The following is a 21,395-nucleotide window of genomic DNA, read 5'->3' as shown; positions in this document are numbered from 1 at the left end:
AATCATAGAAAGTGACATTAGTTGAGTCTTTGGTTTGTGCAGTAGTGATTAAAAAAAATGGAGGGAAAGATGATCTGCTGTCTTTAGACTATCAGTCTGACCTTGAGATCAAAATTTAAGAATGTGTTAAAGGAAAGAATGATAGTACACAGACAGAAATTGCTAGGTAGATTTTCCATTTGTAAGTGATACTGTTTAAAATACAATATATGTGTATGTTGGATGTTTTATAAGTATCATTTAGGATGAAGGCACCTGTAAGAGATAAATAACTGTAATGTGGGCTTTGGAAGCCTCTTTGATTCAACGGCACCACCCAGAGCAGGACTGCACTGCATGACCTATGAAGAACTTCTCACCTGTGTGTGGTAGTCAGGAAATCTGGAGAGTTTTATCTTCCATTCTGCCATTTCTATTGACACAGAATTAGTCAGGCTCCTTCTCGTATTGCAGGTATGGAAGGGGAGCAGTTGGTGAGGTGTTGAACAGGAGGATAAGGGTTAAAAGAGGGGCCAAGGGGGGGGATTCTGCCCTGCTGAGGTGAGACCTCACCTGCAGAGCTGCCTCCAGCTCTGGGCCTCCAGCACAGGAAAGACCCGGAGCTTTTGGAGTGAGTCCAGAGGAGACACCAAGATGATGAAAGGGATGGAGCAGTTCTGCTATGAGGAAAGGCTGAGAGAATTGGAATTGTTCAGTCTGGAGAAGACAAGGCTCTAGGATGAACTAATTGTGGCCTTCTAGTAACTGGAAGGAGCTGACAAGAAATGTAAAGTGACTTTGGACAAGGACTTAGTGAGACAGAACGAGGGGGAATGGCTTCAAACAGAGACAATATTGATTTAGATTAGATATAAGGAAGAAACTTTCTATGGTGAAGGTGGTGAGGTGGCACAGGTTGCCCAGAGAAGCTGTGGCTGCTCCATCTCTGGAGGTGTCCAAGATCAGGTTGGATGGAGCTTGGAGCACCTTGGGCTAGTGGAAGGTGTCCCTGCCCATGGTGGGGGTTTGGAATTGCATGGGCTTTAAGGTCTCTTCCAACCCAAACCATTTCATGATTCATGAGGCAAAGATGTAGCTAGCACCTGAGTCATCTGCCATGTTTATATTAATAAATAGTTTTTACTTTGATGACTTTGTTCTCTTTCAACTTTATTGGTAAATGAGTGCTTCTCACAATTTGGGGAATTGTCTGGGAGACTTGACCTCTGACTCTGCGGAGTGTGACAACGGGAATAGGGGAAGGCACACCCTGCTGATTCTAGCAGCCCCTGACATGGAGTATCTTCTTATGAAATGTTTGGATTACCTTATCTGAGAAGGGAGGAAAGGCTGCCAGTTCCTGAAACAAATGACCTGTATCTCAAAAATTATTTGCAGGTGATAATGCTCTCTTTTGCAGATCTTAGAAGAAAGGGGTTGTTGCCCCAAACATCAGCTCTGGACATTTACATACATCAGGTATAACTGGGAGATTGGATGTTGGTAAAATCTTGGAAACTTGACACTGATATGGGAAGGTCCCTTTCCAGTACCCTTGACAATTGAGACAGCAGTGCACACTGCAGAGAGAGGGTTGGCACATGCAACCTGAATTAAAGGACCAGTGGAGTCACCTCCCAGAGACTGGATTGTGATACAGAGAAGTAACCCTCTCAAATTAACTCTTAAAATATTATCTGTCCCAAAAATGAATAATTTAAATTTTACTCACTGGATTATAATTTTAGTCCTAGTAAACTCTATCTTAGCTGACTGTTGCATTAAATGTCATAGAACCTGGAAAGTTGCTGGAAAAAATTAATGGGGGTTCACCCATCATCTCCGGCTCAATATGGCTGTTCTGATAAACCTACAAAATCTCAGGAAAGGATCCCTGGTGGAACACAAACCTACTAGATTGTCCAAAATTTAGGAACATAGGCTCAAACATCAGAAAGCTTGCCTATGTGCCAGTACAGAAATGGAACACAGTGTGGGATTCTCACTCAGTGGTGGGATAACCTATTTGGGAAAACCTATGGAGAAAGATGGGCTTCTTTCTATTATGTACCTTTGCTGGATTATTGCTTATACCTTGTCTTATTCCCTGATTTATCAGGTTAATTGCTAGTGTAGTAGAAGAAATGCAGGTTATCAGAATGCCAGTGAACCCAAACCTAGCAGCTGCTAGTCAAAGAATAGGAGCCCAGAAGATCATGGTCCTAAGGAAGGCAAGATCAGAAAAAAACGAAACCAGAAGATGACCTACATCTTATTTTACACAAGCTAGAGCAAAGCTATGCATCTCAGCAGGAGACAAAGACCTAAAACTTTGGAATAAGCCTAGCTCAGCACAAACATGAGTTTGCAAAATAACAGGTCTAGAGTATAACTGTTACGTTTGAATAGAACCATTTTGCAAACACGGCCCAGCCCACACCGGCCAGACAGATAACCAAACCAAGGGTCTCAGCAAAAAGGTGATAAATAAAAAGGGGGTGGATTGTGAGGGGTAAAATAATGTTTTGCTTCAGCCATAAGAATGTATACTTAATGTCACGTAGGACAAGATGTAGCTAGCAGGAGGCTAGGCCTCGGGAGGGAGCGTGGCAGGGAGGAAAAGGGGATGTTTGTTCCAGGGGAGAGAAAGGGGAGAGTGGAGGAGCTGTTGGTTTGAGTGTAGTAGGGCCAGGAAGAATGTAAGTTCCTGAGTGCCCAGGCAGTGGGAGAGGGGACAGGGACACTCCTGGCTGGGGAAGGGCATAAAGGTTTGTACATTTTAGGGGGAGGTGTGCCTCCTCAGTGAGATGCACCGTCACAGCTGCCATGTTTATATTAATAAGTAGTTTTGCTTTGATGACTTTGTTCTTTCAGCTTTATTGGTGAATGAATGTTTCTCACACTGTGAAAGAAAGGGAGAGGGTAGGAAATTGGAACTGGAACCTGATGTAGTATTTTCATTCACGACCTGGGTAAAGTGAAGAGATGTGCACTTCTTACATCACTGATGATGTCGCTGTGCACCCTGGTGCAGAGATCACACCGTCATCTGGGCAGAGCAGGGGGAATGGAGTGACAGAACGGGGCTGAGGTGGCATCCCACTCATGGGGGATTTACAGGAAAAGCCTGTTAAGATGGAGTTACATAAAAAAAAAAAGACCCAGAAACAGTAATTGGTTCTTTGAATGGTTGTTACTTGTCAGCATGATGCATTTGGGAAGACAAAGGAAAAAAGCAGAGAGGAGGAGGAGGAAAAATGATAACTATGGTTCAAAGCCCTGGTAGGAGTATCTCCTGGGTAGTATCATCACTTTCTGATCAGTTGGTTTCTTTTTAATCATGTGCTTGCAAAGAGGATTTTTCTGGTTTTGTTTTTAGAGGCTCTGGCTGTCATTTCTCTTTAAGTTTTTTATGTCTGTTGATCAGCAAATGCTCTTGGCCTGGAGCTGTTTCTTACCAGTCTAAGAACTGGGTGGTGTTCATTCCACAGTGCTTCATGGGTGCTAAACTGAAATTACTATTTCAACTACTGAAGGTAATTTTTAAATGGAACAAGTCCTCATGTTTAATCCAGAGACATTGATGATTCACTCCAGCACCAGTCATTCCACGATCCTTTGCATCTTTTCCTCTACAGCCCAGTGACATCTACTCAGATTAGAAACTGGAAGTCAGTAACTGTAGAACATTTTGTCATGCCATCATCACTTTATAAACCTATTAAGTTATTTTAGAAATATTTTTATTGTTTTTTGTTACACATTGCTTTCCAGCTCACTGGGAGCAGGTGGATACTTTATTTCTTAATTGTCACCCTGTCAGCTTTTTCTCAAATATAAAAAATACTTTTCTATTAAAATTTAACTAGACATATAAAGGCTTGTCACACTCTTAATATAGAACAGCAGCTTCAAATGGAATAAATTAGAGCAAAACAATGTGTGTATGTTATCACTTCTCATGGAGAGCTGCTGACAGCAGAGCAGGCTGGGGGGGTGGTCTCCCCCTCTGCTTTCTGTCTGGAGCTGAAGTTCACCCCAAACCCACTGGTTGAGGAATCCTGACAATCATGACTCTTTGGGAGCTTCACAAGGCTTCTCAGGTGTTCTTCTGTATATAAAATTAACTTGCAGGAAGTAATATTTTTTTCCATTCCTTACAATGTTGTGATGTTTGTTTCCAGCTTTCTGCTGTGAATTCTGTTCTCCCAGCTTCGGTGCCTTGTGTGATGTGTAGTCACTGTTTGTGTGATGAAGTTTGTGCTTAGAGGATTGAAACACTAATTTCAACCATGGTATCTTTCAATTACTTCAAAAATTCAGATGAAACCTCATGTGGAACATTGTATTTTTGGTGTGGAATGGTGGAACCTGTGCAAAAGTGATGTTAAAGTTTTTATGTGAAATGTCAGTAAGGCATGTTTGCAAATTACTCTTTTTTCCTGCCCTACATTTATTTACATAAATGATTTTTTATTTGTTATGGGGTTAAAAAGTGGTTGTTTTTAATGCAGTACTGAAGTGATACTGTTAGTAACCTTGCAAAAATATTGCATTAACATTTAATTTTTATGAAATGCTTCACTACACTGAATCTTTCATAAAATCCTCTTGCCAGTGCCTCTGTGTTAGGGAGTTGTGGGAATGTGACTGGGATAGGCAGGATGCAAAGTGCTCTGCAGCAAATTAGTGGCTGGGTGAGGTTGTTTGTCTGGCAGAGCAGCCTGTGCTTATTGACAAGTCACAGCACTGCTCATGTAGAAATAATTTTGTCTCCAGAGAAGAGGATGGAGAGCCCTGGGAAAATTTTCTGCTTTTGGGTTCAGTGTGGGGCACTGAGGATCACAGGCAAGAGACAGCTTGGACCATACTCCTGATGAATGCATCGGCCATGGCTTTTGTCCATGAGGGAATTACTTATTGATCATTGTGGAATCAACATTGACACCATGAAATCCTGTGTCTCACCGAGATAGCAAATGTGTCATGCAAATAGTAACTAAATTTATTTGAGTTCCAAAGCAGCAACAAATTTAGTACAAACTGTGCAAGACTCCTGTTTCCCTCTGATGTTTAAGGGGTTGGTGTGAAAGGTCCTGTGGGTGAGTTTAATAATTGTCTTTGCCTGTAAAGCCCTGATGGCTTTCAAGGGTTTTCTGTGTTTGCTGTCCATGAAACACTTTTGGATTCAGCTTTAAAGCTGTTGCCCACACATAGAAAATGGTGACTTTAGTTAAACATTGAAATTAATGGTCCAAATCTTAAAAATGAATATTCAGTATTTATCAATTCTTGCCTTCTCTGTCTCTGAAATACCAGACAGTTATTTAGCGAGAGGGAGAAACAAAAAAAACAAAAAAAAACAAAACAAAAAAATAACCAAAAAAAAAAAAAAACCCAAAACAAAACAAAAAAATCATGTAATTTGTGATGGAGTTGATGGCAAAGGTCTAAATGCTGCTTGTCCTCCTTGCTTTGGAGGGTTTCGCTCAGGGTTAGCTGAGCTGATACCAACAGGTATTAGCTCAGTCTTGGCCCAGTCCTATTTAATATTTTATTGATGGTCTGGATGAGGGGATTGAATGCACCCTTAGCATGTTTGCAAATGACATGAAATTCTGTGGAAGTGTCAATCTGCTGGAGGGCAGGAAGTTCTGCAGAGGGGTCAGGGCAGCTGGACTGATGGGCTGAGACCACCGAGCTGAGGGTCAACAAGGCAGGGTGCTGAGTCCTGCTCCTGAGTGCAGCAAACTCATGGAGCATTCCAGGTGACAGAGGGGCTGGCAAAGGCCCTGGGGGTGCTGTGACAGCTGCTAGACATGAGCCCAGGTGTGCACAGGTGGACAGGGGGCCGATGGCCCCTGGGCTGTGCCAGCAGGGCCAGGGCAGTGCCCATCCTTGTGCTGGCAGTGCTGGGGCACCTCCAGTGCTGGGGCAGCTCTGGAGAGCCCTGGAGGGGCTGGAGCGTGGCCAGGGCAGGGAACGGAGCTGGGAAGGGGCTGGAGAATTCCTGAGGGAGCTGGAAAGGGGCTCAGCCTGGAGCAAAGGAGGCTCAGGGGGGACCTTGTGGCTCTGCACAGCTCCTGCCAGGAGGGGACAGCTGGGGGGTCGGGCTGGGAACAGGGAACAGGGACAGGAGGAGAGGGAACAGCCTCAGGCTGGGCCAGGGGAGGCTCAGCTTGGACACCAGGAGGAATTTCTTCCTGGAAAGGGTGGTCAGGCCTTGGAAGGAGCTGCCCAGGGAGGTGGTGGAGCCTCCATCATCCCTGGAGGTGTCCAAGGAATGCCTGGATGTGGCACTCGGTGCTCTGGGCTGTTTGACAAGGTGGGGGGGGGGGGGTTGTCACAGGTTGGACTGGGTGATCCCGGAGGGCTTTTCCTACCCCAGTGATTCTGATTCTGTTACTCCCATTACTCCTTTAACTGGGCCAGTGCTCGTGTTGTATCTCTGCCAGCTGCTGCTTTCTCACCTGTAATATTTAACCTGGAGGTTAAATATGGGGAGCAGTAAAGGGGCTTTAATTTTACAGCTCAGTCTTAAATTGACTAATTTCCTGGGAAATGCCATTTCATGGTTTGGGAATTGCCATGTGCTTTAAACTCTGCTTGTTAAACTTGCTGAGATGAGAAGCTCACCCCTAAGTGAAGAGCTCTGCAGCTGTAGCACCTAACCAGCAACTGCTTCCATTCTTTCTAAAGTAGGGATTGTAATTAGTGGAACCATTTGACTCTGAGCCAGTTTGAACAGCCTGTCTTAATCTAAATAAAACTCAAATGCTTTGAGCAAGTTTTGCCTCCTTTTTCCCCTATCAGGCTTTAATAAATAAATTAAATAATGAGATGGAAAAAGCTCAGAATAGTACTGCAGAGCTCTTGGCAGGCAGGAAAGCAGCTGTTGCCACAGGTGGGATGAAGGGGAAAAAAACAAGTTAGGTCCCCAGCCTGCCCTTGCTTGTCCCTGTCACAGATTACTGTGACAGCTCACCTTCTTCCCAGAGCCAGTGCCACTCCTGAGAGCTGGGCACGACTTTTCCCTCTGCTTTGGGAATCATGTTTCCTTTCTGAGGTTTCTGCTCTGTGTGTTCAGGTGTAACAGGGGTTTGACATGACCTGGGCTATGGGAACCTCACCTGGTTAAGCACTCCTGGTCCAGGTACTTGGGATACTCAGAGGGGCTTTGTAATTGGATGTGAGAGTTTTAAAATTTCCTAGGAAACATTGTGCAGACATATTTTAAATCATTTTTGTCATGAAACCATGAATTTTTATTTGTACATTTGCATAGATAATTTTAGCATAAGAACAAAATGGTTCCTGAAAGCTGTTGTCCAGTGCCTGGTACCTTTGGATTTTTCATATGTGTAAGAGGAATTTATCTCCATGATTGCTTCACTTCTTACTCCTTGTGCTATAAATTACCTCTGACAGATTAATTTGAAGCACAGGAAATGAGAGGAAGTACTGACCTTATGATGCATTGATGCATCTGTGGTTAGGTCTGAGAAACATTCAGCTGGGATTTCCTCCTTTGACCTGAAGTTTGGTATTTATTGTGCTAAATATCTGAAATGAGGGCTGACACCAAGATTGCCCTTGGTGTTGTACCTCTGCTACACCTGTGTGTGTTCCTCAGCCCCATAGCAGGGCAAAGAATTGCTTTGGGCCTGGAACAGAAATATATCCAAGTGGAAAGGAGCCTGGTGGACACCCAAGTCATATCAGCACCTTGAAATGTGTCTGAGCATGGACAGTGCAGTGGTGTTGGAGTGTGCTGCAGGCCAGCACTCCATGTGACGTGGCTTATGGGTTTCTGCTCTGCAGGACTCCAGTGGTTCTCCTAGTGCTCTATCATAGGGTACAATGAAGTATAATTTCTTTGTTTGAGCAATTTTAAGGCAGGAATGAACTTTTCCTTACAGGTTTAAGGGTGGGGCCTGGGGGTGGTTGCTGTTTCTCTTATAAATAATGTTTTAAGCCACCTTGGCTGTGAATAGAGATAATGAAGTGAAAATGTGGGAAGCTAAATGGGAAAGTGGAACGAGGCAAAACCTTTTCCTTTCCTGTTTTTCTTAATAAAATAAGGCAAGCACAGCAGTATTTTGTACACAATTCCTTGTTACTGCAAACAGACTTTTAGGATCATTGAATAGCTTGGGTTAGAAGGGACCTTAAAGTCCCTTGCATATTATTCCATTCCAATGCTGGAATGGGAACACCTTCCACTGTCCCAGGCTGCTCCAAGCCCCATCCAGCGTGGCCTTGGACACTGCCGGGGATGGGGCAGCCACTGCTGCTCTGGGCACCCTGTGCCAGGGCCTCATCTCTACTGTAGAGAATAATTTCTTCATAATATTTAATCTAAACCCTCCTTCATCTTAGGGCCATTTCCTATGGACATTACCAGAGTGAGGAAAGTTTGGTGATGACTGAATCCTAAATAAGAAGTTGGGACATTCTTTAGTTGTTTAATAACTGAGAGGTGGCCTCTCAGTCATGTACAGCTTGGTGAAGTGAGGGGTTATTTCAAAACTTTGCATAACTAGTGTTGAGCTACTGTCTTTGTTTTTGTTGTCACAAATCTGTTGCGAGCAGATGGAATTTCATTTTTTCCCCACTACTGTCCCAGAATAACTCCTTTCAAAGTCATTTTGGAGGCAATGGGAGAGGTGCATATGGCTGGGCTAGGGATGTAAGCAATGATTTTTCACAGCTTACACCTTCCCTCAGGGAGTTTAGTTCTCTGCTGGCTGGGTTGGATGTCCACAATTGTGGTATTTTTTTGATTGGTCTGTCTGTTGCATTTGTTTTGTGTTCTTGATTTTTTTGAAGGAAGAGTTTCTTTGTAGTGATTATCAAGAGATCTGCATGTCAGACACTGCCTTACTAGAAGAAAAGATAACGCCCCCATCTTTCCCCCCACCATGCAGGAGCATCTGTCTCTACAGCTGAGGAATCAGGAGGCTGTGGTGTGACATTCCCTGAACCAAGACTGATTCACAGACAAACACTCCAGAGCTACTTACCCTAGAAAGAAATGCTAACAGGGCTTGGATTATAAAGATACTGTAGTGAGACTGTTGCTAAGGCAGCATTGACACAAACCACAAATTCTGTGTAATGTGTCAATGAGTGCATTGTTTCTATATTTTCAAAGTTTGTTCTGAAAATAAAATGGTTGCATGTAGTCTTTGCTTGATTAAAGTGTGCTTAAAAAGTAATAGAATCACAGGATGTTTTAGGTTGGAAGGGTCCTTAAAAAGCCCATCCCATTTCACCCCTGCCATGGGCAGGGACACCTCCCACTGTCCCAGGCTGCTCCAAGCCCAGTGTGCAGCCTGGCCTTGGGCACTGCCAGGGATCCAGGGGCAGCCGCAGCTGCTCTGGGCACCTGTGCCAGGGCCTGCCCACCTTCCCAAGGAACAATTCCTGCCCAATCTCCCGTCCATCTGGCAGTGGGAAGCCATTCCCTGTGTTCTGTGTCTCCAGGCCTTGTCCCCAGTCCCTCTCCAGCTCTCCTGGAACCCCTTTAGGCTCTTGAAGGAGCTCTAAAGTCTCCCTGGAGCCTTCCCTTCTCCAGGGGAACATTCCCAGCTCTCCCAGCCTGCTTTATTTTGTAGAAGGTTTTTTTTTTTTTTTTTTTTTCAAAAGCAACTTTTCTTGCTGCATCTTCTGCCCTGGTAAGGAATCAAGGCTTGGTGTTTTAATAGCCAAGAATATCTGTTGGTGCGTTAGGAAATACCTGATCTGGACTGTAAAATTTATTGTGCAGATGCATTTAATAAAGGCATAACAGTCTGTAGTGCCTAAACCCACCCCATTCCAGAAGGGATTTAGTCTGCTCCCAGTGAGGCTGACAAACACACTCTGGCATACGGAAGTCCCTCCAACTCCTCACCTCCTGGAGTCTGGAGCTGTTGAGTTACTGGATGACTTTCACATTTGGTTTATTTGCTCAGGCTCTTAAATAAACACTGGATGGTTTGAGTACCATGGGTTTATTTCATTCTTCCCAGGAGCTGGTGGAAAAGCTTAGCCTGGCTGGTGGAGTAGTCTGTGTGGTTAAAGTGACCTGTGCCAGCAGTAGAAAGTTTTCATTGAAGGGGTTAAGATGATTTAATCAAAGCTACATGAAGTCTGGCCTTTTCTCCATGTGCTAAGCCAGGATTTTGGCTGTGTGTTTGAGTCTAAAGTGCTGCAGCTGACTTCCCATCGCATAGGTGAGTGAGAACACGCAGCTGGACATGTGCTTGTTATTCACGTTTTTCTTATGTCCATATAGTCCTGCCTAAATTCAAGTCACCTGGATTATTCTTTATTTTTGAGTTTTGTTCTACTTAATGAAGGGGAACTTCTCAATGAAACCAACTGTGTACACCTGTCTTCATTAGATACTCCAAGTGTTTGATATTTAGCTCCTTTTTCTTTTTTTTCTATGTTGTGTGAAATTGCTTTCATTAACATGAATCGTTTGGGGAAAATGCCACTCGTGCTTTTCTGCAAGGGGTTGCAAATCATTCTTTTTGTTGCTGTGATAATGAATTTAGCACAACAATCTGTGGGAGGGAGAAACAGCTGGCTTGAACTGGAAAAGGGAAGGGAGAAGAACTGATGAAGTGTTTGTGAAAGTATTTACAATTCTGTACCAATGTGTATGTGGAAATGAGAAGTTCCTGTAAAACCAAAAATCAGGAGACAGCTTTTTTGTTCCTTCTTTCTTTCTCCTGGATATTGGCAAACACGAGTGTTGCTTGTTTGTGTTGTGAAGTTGGGGGCTTATTTCCAATTGTTTCTGCAGGTGCTAAAAGATGGAATCTTGGAATGATTTGGGTTGAAGGGACCTTAAAGACAGCTAGTTCCAAACCCCCTGCCATGGACAGGGACCCTGTCCACTATCCCAGGGTGCTCTGAGCCCCATCCAGCCTGGCCTTGGGCACTGCCAAGGATCCAGGGGCAGCCACAGCTGCTCTGGGCACCCTGTGCCAGGGCCTGCCCATCCTCCCAAGGAACAATTCCTAATTCCCAATATCCCATCCATCCCTGCCCTCTGGCAGTGGGAGCCATTCCCTGTGTCCTGTCCCTTGTTCCCAGTCCTTCTCCAGCTCTCCTGGAGCCCCTTCAGGCCCTGGAGGGGCTTTGAGCTCTGCCTGGAGCCTTCCCTTCTCCAGGGGAACATTCCCAGCTCTCCCAGCCTGGCTCCAGAGCAGAGGGGCTCCAGCCCTGGAGCAGCTCCGGGGCCTCCTCTGGGCTCTCTCCAGCAGCTCCACGTCCTCCTGCTGTTGGCCCCAGGGCTGGGGCAGCTCTGCAGGTGGGCTTTCACCTGAGGGGGCACAGGGACAGAGTCCCCCCTCCCCTGCTGCTCACGCTGGGACCAGCTCAGGGCTGGGGGGACTCTGGGCTGGGTCATGTTCAGCTCTCACCCAGCAGCACCCCAGGTCCTTCTCCCAGGGCTGCTCTCCAGCCATTCCCCACCCATCCTGTGTTTGTGCTCTGGCTTGCTCCAACCCCGTGCAGGACCTTGCACTTGGCCATGTTGGACCTCATGAGTTTTGCGCTGTCCCAGCTCTCCAGCCTGTCTAGGTCCCTCTGGGTGCCATTTCTTCCCTCAGGTGTGTCACCCTCACCACTCAGCTTGGTGTCAGCAGCTGTTGGTGGGAGGGAGCAGAGCTGGAATCTCAGGTGTGTTCTCAGGCCAGCGCTGACCTGGGCTCTGCTCCCTGAGCCAGCGATCACAGTCCTGCTTGAGGGCCTGTCCAAAACCCTCCAGGTGTGTGCTGAGGGACTCTTAGGAGAGAGAGGGCATGTGGCTCAAGGGATTATGTCTGGGAGCAGATTCACTGAAATGAGGTGGAAGACGTTAAAATCTAAATAGATTTTAGGAGATTGTAGTGATAAATCATTGGTTTATTATTGGTGCTCTGTGGACTTCTCCTCCCCTCAATTAAATTCTCTGCCCCCTCCTTTGAGACAAATATTTACATGCCTTTCATTCTTTACAGTAATACACATGAGGAGAAGGACTTTCATGGGACAGGTAGAATATCTTTTTATGATATAAACATACAGACTTTTTTTTCTGGGGGGACCACACTTCCCTCCTTTTCTGAGGTTTAATATTTTATGCTTAAAAGGCTAATTTTCTGTTATATTATTTTTACTACTTGTGGCATCTTTGAGAACATCTTCCTTATTAGTTGATCAAGGTATCATTAAATTATTATATTGGCTGAGAATTTGTTTCATTAAAAATTACAGTATTTTCTTTATCAATTTCCTGATCTTTGTATGTTCTTAGGGTGTTTTTTCAGCCAAAGCCCTTTAAAAAGTCAAGGATTTGTCATTCTGTAGGTTCACAAATGCCCCTCTGGACTTCAGGATGTACTATGACTATTTTAGGGAACTGTATCTGAGGATCTGTGTCCAAATCTGGTTTTGAGGCCCGAACCAAAGAGAAGTTAACAGCAATCTTTTTCCTAACTGCTTTTATTTTTATAGGGATCAGTTTTCCCAGCAGGTAACACTGCTGCGTAGTAGCTTAAATTTTTTGAAGGAAGGAGAGGAAATAAAAGGAATTATTTCTGTCCCCGTTAAGAAAGTGGGTCAGGCTGTGGTGTTTATTTATAGATTGTCTCAATATTTTCACTTCTGTTGCAAGACTGACTGATCTTTAGCTTGTGCTTTTCTGCAAGTGTGACTACCAAGTTCTGAGCTCTGCATTTGGCCTAAAAATCAGCAGTGATGGAGGGTGGCAAGTTCGGAGCTAAATCAGAGTCTAAATGGGCTTATTGAGAGTTCAATGGATTATTTTGGGGTTTAGTGCTTAGGAAGAATAGGGCAGCAGTTTCATATACAGCATTGGAAAGCAGAAGGGATTGCTGCTACTGCTTTTACATTTCTCATAGGAACTTGGTGGGTTTGCATTTGTCTGAGGACATGCAGCAGGATGATGGTCCTCTGCTCCACAGGGATGGCCTGAAACTGCACTTGCTCTGATTCATGCTGGCCTGAAGGTTAAGTCAGCTGCTTAACCTCTTTATGTTCACAATACAGCACACGTTCTGCCAGTGAATGCTTTTCCTGGTCTTTAACGTAGGCCTGACAACTTGAAAGCTTATCAAAGTGAAGGGCTCTCCAGCTGGAGGAGAAGATTGATGTCTGTCAGTTCTGAGCATGTGGGCTTTAAAGAATTTGAATTATGAGGCTTTATTTACAAGGGTCAGAGGTGTGCTGTACTGAAACTTAAATTACTGTACGGTGCTTGAGATCCATTAAATAATTGAATATTTCTAATTTTGGGAAAGGGATGAAAATTCATCTTACAGACCTTGTGTGCATGAGCCTTTGATGATTCTCTTTGACCATTGCAATAATGTGGTTTCTTTGTCCTTTTGTTTTGCAGGGGGTTAAGTTTTGCAGTAAGACACTTGCAAGAGCTCTTGCCCCAAGATTATAGGGGGTCATGGTGTGCCAGGGAAAGAGAGGGATTGATACTTAGGCACACAGTTTGTGGTAGTTGGGAGTGGGATGAGCCCCATCCCCAGTGGGTGCAGCTGTGAGGAGCAGGTGAGCAGCACTGACAGCAAAGGCACACGGAGTGCCCAGGTGTGCTGAGCAACCTCACAGGGCACAGAGGGCGCACAGGTCGAGGGCATGAACGGGAGGGAATAAAAGGGTGGGTAAAGAACAAGAAGGGCAGATGCTTGAAGCCTTCTGAAATGATGTGGTGTTACTGTGTGTGAGGTGAAGCTTTCTGATGTGGTATGGTGATGCTCTGGGTATTGTGGCTGTCTCAACTGTGTAATGTGCTGTGACATTGACATATTCTTTTCCTGCTGTAGTGACATAGTTTATGATGTGTGAGATGCATTTGCTTCCACTGTGCTCTGTTGTCTCCTTCTGCCTGGTGTGAGTAAGACAACTCCCTACCACAAACCCCAGGAGCATTTTAGGACCACCAGGGAAGGATGAGACTCCCATTCTTCTGGGCATTACAGACACTTTCAGCTAAATTATCCTTATTTCTAAGAATTAGGCCAAGGTCCAATAAGTGGATTTGGGAACAAATGGGGAAAGCAGAATGCAACTGTTGGGTTAGATGAGTAGACAGCCGTTGTAGTGTCCACCATCTGCATGGCCGGTGTCTCAGGTACGAGTGGTGGGTATGGGTGGCCTTCAAGGGGACCTCATGAATTGGCTTTTTGTCATGGTAATGTTTCTGCATAAAATACAGGCACTGGGGAAGATGTTCAAAGAAATAAGAGTGCCAAGACTGGAGTCCTTGCAGTGTGAAAGCAGAGATCAAAGATAATATAGAGATAACAGAACAATGTTTGGGGCACTCTGGGACAGTGGAAGGGGGGTGGAACGAGATGAACTTTAAGGTCTGTCCCAACCTAAAACATTTGGTTTTCCATGATTATGCTACAGCAGTGACTTTTACATGAGTTTGCTCATCTTGAGGACTTTAATCTCAGGAGACTGTGTATGTGGAAGAGAGAAGAGGAGAGAATTCTCTGGGCACCTGGAGTAATTGATGGTCTTTGTTTGAGGTACCTGTTGCTGTGTAGGTAAAATCCTTATCAAAGTGGATTTTGCAGCAATGTCATTACCTTCATCTGTGAGACCTGACCTGTAATTAATTACATCTTCCTAGCTTTACCTGTGGTGTGGAACCCAGGTGGCAGAAGAAGGGATTTAACTGTTCTTCATTAGAAATTCAGGACATAGTTGTGTGAATTGTTCATCTGCTTCTCTCATCCCCAGTGTGCCTGATCACTATTCCATGCCTATAAATTAAAGCATTTGCTTATGATAAATGTCCTTTAACCTCAGTGCTTTTAGTGAGAACATGAACAAAGTCAAATTATTAATCAATTTAGGATAGAAAGTGTTTGTTCTGGTAAGAGGCTGTAACAGCCCTTTCTTTGTGCCTTCAATTCCAAATATACCCAAACCAGTGACTTCTAATTGTGAAGTGCTTGAGCACTTGGGAAGGGGGAGGAAGAAAGGAGAAAAACTCATTGCTTGCATCTGTCTCTAGATTTAACAGCTTCAAAATTAGGATGGACAAGGGGCTTTTGTTTTTGTTTCGTGGTTTTGGTTGTTTGTTTAGATTTTGTTGGCTTTGTTTGTTTTGGTTTTTTGTTTGTTTTTTGATTATTTGGTTGGGGTTTCTTTTTAGTGAAAAGGCTGTGAAACTTCTCCAGACACAAAATGCTGATAAGTCTTCACTGTCAGTGTCACTGCAGTCTAACTGAAAGTAATACAAACCCATTTTGAGACCCAGTGATGACACTTAAGAGGCTAAATTGTAATGTGTTTTATAAACCAAACCAGCCTACTTACCTTTTCTGGTGAATAATGAAGGAAAGGCAAGCTGCATTTTCTCTTTAGTAATACTTCTGATGAAAAGAAATATATTCAAAACCCTGTTGCCAGCATGTAATGTACCTTTAATGTCACAATGTTTTGAAGTAAGTGCTGCAAAGTTATTTAATCCTAAATTCTAAGGTACTTCTTGTGAGTTTTTGTACTCACTAGCAACAGGCCTGCTTTAGATTGATTAGTTAGTAATTAGTCAACAGCTTTGAGGCTTTGCCTTGTTGTGCAGTTCCTGCCCACGGAGGAATTTTCTCAGTGCATACTAATTTGTATTTGAAAAATATACGCTGCTAGTATTACTCACTTTATTATTAAATAAACTATGGATTTGTCTGTTGATTTCCAATATCAGATTTGGCTGTTTACCCAGGAGGATACCACTGATTGCTGACTGGTTTTCTTGTGTTGGTTTTGTGCTTTTCAGGGGCTCCCAGAATGAGTGGGGAGCAATTAAATATGCAGAATATTTTTGCATAAAATACTTATTTTTGAAGTTCTTTTTTGTTAAATCTTCGTCCTTGTCATTGCTTCCCTTTTGTCTTTTCCTTAAAAAAAGCTGGAATAGGCATCACTCAAGGTTGGAGCCCTTTGAATGTGTGCGCTGTAGGTTATTCTCCCTTACGCTCTTCTTTCCCTTTGGTTCGTGTATATAGCAGTCCACTTGGAAATCAGTGAAAAATTTAGTGTACACAACACTTGTGAACAGTGAAGTTTGAAACAAGCCTTAAGTATTGTGTGTATATGCATGTACACATATGTATTTATGCAGTACACTTATGTATGTTTTTAATCTGAGTTTTGTGAATAGATCCTTGCAGTTGTTTTTTCTACCCTGGAGGTTTAAAAGTTGATATTGTAGTTTAGAGCCTTGTAAGTATTGTAGTACAGGACCTGACTTACTGTTTTCCTAGGGTGTACCAGCTGCTCCTTGCAGAGTAGATGTAACTTTCAGGTAGTAGGGAAGTGTCAGAACCCAGAATGTCCCTCAGACACTCTTGGATGTTCTGGGTCCAGGTCAGAAGCATCTGAGACCCTGCCAGGCAGCCGGAAACCCCTGTGGCTTTGAATTTGATCCATGGAACAATTTACCAATCTTGCAGGAAGAACAAGAAATCACAAAAGTTTAGATATTGTAATAGAAGTAGTCACAAAGTGAAAGGAAGGATTTTTGAGTGCTGTACAGGGGGGTTTTAGGCCTTGTACAGAGGGGTCTGAGTTTTGTACATGGGGGTCAGAGGTTCTAAGATGGAGGGATTTGGGTGTGCCCTGTCCTCCTCCTTTCTCCTTCCTATCTTCCATGTACTTGGTGATGTTGGCACTCACAGATTAGTTTAGAGTAGAAAGTCACTGTTCAATATAAGTAATAGGCATTGGGGAAGAACTATAAACATTTAATATGTAATGTGTGATATAAAAGATGGCACCAGCCCCTTGGGCGGAAGAGACAGAGAGACAGAAACGGAGAGAGACGCAGAGGGAGAAGGACTCAGACAGAATGTCATGGAGTGTGTGTGGCTTGAGATAACATGCAATAAACTACCTTGAGACCGGACGACTGAAGACTACAGAGTCTTTCTTTGAAGGCCCGGGTTGGGGGAGAGACTTTTACCACCTCCCGGGGTCACCCCAATCCAGGAGTAAGCCCCGTCAGGGAAGCACTTCCTGTGTAGCAGCCACTCATTTCACCAATTTAGCAAAGACAAGTGGTATTTGATGTCTTTCCATATTTTCTGGTGTCTGATTTCTGCATCTGAGTCATAAAATTACCATAGAATCACTGAATGGTTTAGGTTAGAAAAGCCTTCTAAGACCACCAAGTCCAGCTGTTCCCCAGCACAGCCAAGGCCACCAGTGGTCCATGTCCCCAAGTGCCACATTCACAGGGCAGTGAAATCCCCCCAGAGATGGGGACCCCAGCCCTGCGCTGGGCAGCCCTTCCCATGAGGAATTTCCCCAGTGCCCACCCTGAGGCTCCCCTGAGGCCGTTCCCTCTCCTCCTGTCCCTGTTCCCTGTTCCCAGCCCGACCCCCCCGGCTGTCCCCTCCTGGCAGGAGCTGTGCAGAGCCACAAGGTCCCCCCTGAGCCTCCTTTGCTCCAGGCTGAGCCCCTTCCCAGCTCCCTCAGGAACTCTCCAGCCCCTTCCCAGCTCCCTCAGGAATTCTCCAGCCCCTTCCCAGCTCCGTTCCCTGCCCTGGCCATGCTCCAGCCCCTCCAGGGCTCTCCAGAGCTGCCCCAGCACTGGAGGTGCCCCAGCAGTGCCAGCACAGGGATGGGCACTGCCCTGGCCCTGCTGCCACCCCAGAGCTGGCACAGCCCAGGGGCCAGTGGCTCCCAATGGTCTGTTGCCACCTGGGCTCGTGTCCAGCTGCTGTCATAGCACCCCCAGGGTCTTTCCCAGCCCTCTGGCCCAGGCTGGAGCTGCAGGACTTGCTGTGAGCCAGCGGCAGGGCCTAACCCTAACGCCACACCACAAACATGGCCAAAGCTCTGTGGGGCCAGAGGCCTCTGAGCCTGCTGGTGGTGGTGACAGGTTACGTGGGGTAGGAGCCTTCTGTGAGAGTGGCCTGATGTATGTCAGGAGAGCTTTCCACATGCAGGCATGCAGGTCCCTCATTCCTGGGGTGTTCTTCCTTCTGCAGTTACTCCCGTGCTCCCTTCCCAAGGCTTTGCTCACAGACAAAGCCAAAGCGCTGTGTGGGACTTGTCCCAGCTATCCCAGCCCTGTGGCACAGAGCACTGAGCATGGGGAACAGGAGCCTGTTTGCTTTTTAGTGCAGCCTGGAGATCACTTGAGCTTTCTGTATTGAATGGAAAGATGAAATTCTAATTTCAGTTTGCTTTTGTGCTGAAGATTTATTTCTGTCTGGGAGAGTGCTTATAGAAGAACATGGATGCTACTGCTTGCTCTAGCCAGGCAGTGCAGGCTATTTGTTTTCCTTTCAGAGATGTTAACTCTGATCAATTATAGATTTTTAATAGATTTTTATTAATAGATTTTAATGGTATTAATAGATTTTAATAATATGTTATAGATTTTTAATATCCCTCATTTGTCCATAATGGCAGGAAGTTTAGTAAGCAGTCTGAGAAACTTATCTGCTAAATTTTTACTAATAGGGTATCAAAGAAATTTGACTTACATTTTTAAAACTAAGTCCAATGTTTTGCTGAAACTTCATTGAATTACATTGATGTTGAAATGCTGTGTTTTTTTCTCTCCTGAGATGTGACATGCCTGGGGCTACAGTACTAACAGCATTGTTTTATTTTATTTTTTATATTACTCTTGGTAGCATTTCTGTGGTGAATGAATTAGTAATTGCTTCCAGATAAAATTGTTGCAGGAGTTCTATGAGCAGAGGTTCCCTGAGAGCTTACCACATGGCATGAGATTGTTTTTAGCTTGAGACAATTGCTCAGGTTTTCAGAATCTCTGCTCATGGTTGCAGGCAAAGTTCTATCAGTGTTAATACTGTTTGATTCATGGCTTTTCAATGAATATTACATTCAAAAGGATGATTTTTTAGAAAAAAATACTAGATCTTACTGCCTCCGACTTGGAAGTTTCATTTGGTTTTGTGAATTCCTGGTTGGTGGATAAATAGTTGAATTTTCAAAGATGTTGAAATTTTAATAGAAGTATAAATCACAGAATCATGGAATGGTTTGGGTTGGAAGGAACCATAAAGCCCACCCATTCCCACCCCTGCCATGGCAGGGACACCTCCCACTGTCCCAGGCTGCTCCAAGCCCCAATGTCCAGCCCGGCCTGGGACACTGCCAGGGATCCAGGGGCAGCCACAGCTGCTCTGGGCACCCTGTGCCAGGGCCTCACCTCCCTCCCAGAAAATAATTCCTGCCCAAGATCTAGCCTAAATCTAGACTTTCTGTATGTGTATTTCTTTTTTAATCTAATCTCTGTTTACACTGACATCTGTGTCTCCATAGAGGGTCCAGATGCTTTTTGTGCTTCCAAAAGTCTGAGTTTTTTCTTCACTTGCTTGAATGTCCATTTCCTGCAGAACTTCAGTAATTGGCTTTTAAAAATCTTCAGCTCAATTTCTCAGCTTGAAAAGTATTGTAATAAATTCATTTATAGGCAGAGGAAGGTGGTTTTCAAAAACCTGTGAGTTTTGCCTTTTTAATTTGAATCAGAGATCAACCTTAAAAATGCTTGGTGGAGAAGAGTTTGGAAAATAATTTTTGACTCAGCCAAAATGTGTTAAAAAGTGAGACACTAGCATTAACAGATCACTGGGGAAAGGCACAGAAAAAGTTCCAAGATACTGGTTTGAGGAATTTCTGGTCTTGCTTTCTTCTCTTTTTGCCAAGTTTAAATTTAGAGTGTTTTTGTTTTAGAGCTGTGTTGTAAGTAGGACAGCTGAATTTTGCCAGAGGGCTGTGATTTGCTCCGGCAGTGTGCCGACCGTGGAGTTTATAACTTGCCTAGAAAGGAATCCTGGTTTGGGTGCCAGTGTGTGCTCTACCAGAACGTGGTATTTGGGCACCTTCAGGTGCTACTGCCTTCTGCTGCCATCCTTCCCTGTCATTTATTTTCATCAGTTTCTGCAATACTTCAGCCATTTGTTAGAACTCATCTGGAATATTCTGACTAATTCATATGAGAGAAGAATGCATATCCTAATGGTTTGGCTCTTGGTTTTCTTTCGCTGGAGTAGAATTTGCACTGTGCACCATTTGCAGATGTTGATAACAACATAGAATCACAGAATGGTTGAGGTGGAAGGGGCCTTAAAAGCTCATTCATTCCACCCCATCCATGGGCAGGGACACCTTCCACTATCCCAGGGTGCTCCAAGCCCAGTCCAGCCTGGCCTGGGGCACTGCCAGGGATCCAGGGGCTTGGGGGTCAGTCCAGCCCTCCATTCAGGAGATTGTCAAGGAGTTTGTGGAGTCAAATACAGAATGAGTGGGAGCTTGCACCATGGCCTTCATCTGAACTGCATGCAAGAATGGTACAGTCTGTGTAAATAAATAGCTTAGGAATAATTTTAGCTTCTGTTGGGGAATTCCTTTTGCTGGTTAGGTGGTATATCTATACATACAGGTTTGGAACCATGGCATCAATATGATAGAGAAACCATCACTCTTGAAGTGATGTCCTTCAAGATGTCATTCCTGAAGAACAATCATCAGAAGGCCTGCACAGAGAGTTCAACAGGAGACCCCTAGCTGGATTTTGTTGTGCTGTAATTGGTTTGTTTATAGTGGCTCTTAAGTAAATAATAATCTAATGATGGATCTTCAAAATTTAGAGAATCCTTTCTGAATGCTTAAAACCACTGGACACTAATGTTTGTCTTTTTTTTTTATTTGCAGACTCACTGAACCTTCAGGGTATGTCACAGATGGGCCTGGAAATTACAAATACAAGACAAAATGCACCTGGCTCATTGAAGGAAGGTGAGTGTTAGAAGCAGCTTGGGATTTTGTGTTGCTTATTGGGACTTTTAGGGGAGTTTTATCTGCACTGAATATTGTTAGGTTTCACGATTCTTTCTGGCTATTCTAAAAGCTAGATAGGGCGACACTTAATTGGTCTTGGTAAATAAGTTTTTGTGCAACTGAGCCCTTGAAACTGACTTCTGATTAAGAGGTTTGTGTTGAAACAGCATGTGGTGAACAAAAATCAGTGCACTTCTGTAAATAATGAAGGATTATGAATTACTTAACTGACATCATAGTGGGCCCTTTAGATGATGGGATTCACTGCACATGGGATTTTTCAGTAGTATGAGAAACAAGAGAAAGCTCTGAAAGCTTTTATTCATGAAGAATCAGTTTCTGTAGTGATGAACTTCAGATGTTTCTTTACTCACTGAGCCATGAGGACTTCAGAGGAACCACTGACCTTTTATTGCAAAGGTTTTCTAAACTGGGAGAAGTCTCTCAGATCTCTCCCCTCACTTTGCTGCCCTTCTTGTATTTGATCCCTATATTGCTTACAGCAATTTCTTGCACAGATTTTTAGGAGTAGCATATTTAATGTCTGTCCTCTGTCACCTGATTGATGGTGC

At 44.2% G+C, this 21,395-nt stretch overlaps 1 protein-coding gene across 4 annotated transcripts in view; it reads left to right on the top strand.

Moving 5' to 3' along the window:
• ATRN (attractin) overlaps positions 1 to 21,395 on the top strand; it is a 148,461-nt gene that overhangs the window by 14,333 nt on the left and 112,733 nt on the right. For all 4 annotated transcript variants that reach the window (XM_053975390.1, XM_053975387.1, XM_053975389.1 and 1 more), the window contains exon 2: positions 20,698 to 20,781. In XM_053975390.1, the coding sequence (XP_053831365.1) occupies positions 20,698 to 20,781 (84 nt within the window). The remainder of the gene's footprint in view (positions 1 to 20,697; positions 20,782 to 21,395) is intronic.

The sequence above is a fragment of the Vidua macroura genome, chromosome 4 (assembly GCF_024509145.1).
Source record: "Vidua macroura isolate BioBank_ID:100142 chromosome 4, ASM2450914v1, whole genome shotgun sequence".
Classification (NCBI taxonomy): Eukaryota; Metazoa; Chordata; class Aves; order Passeriformes; family Viduidae; genus Vidua; species Vidua macroura.
Note: the sequence above shows the minus strand (reverse complement) of the source record. Positions and strands in the feature narration are given on the sequence as shown.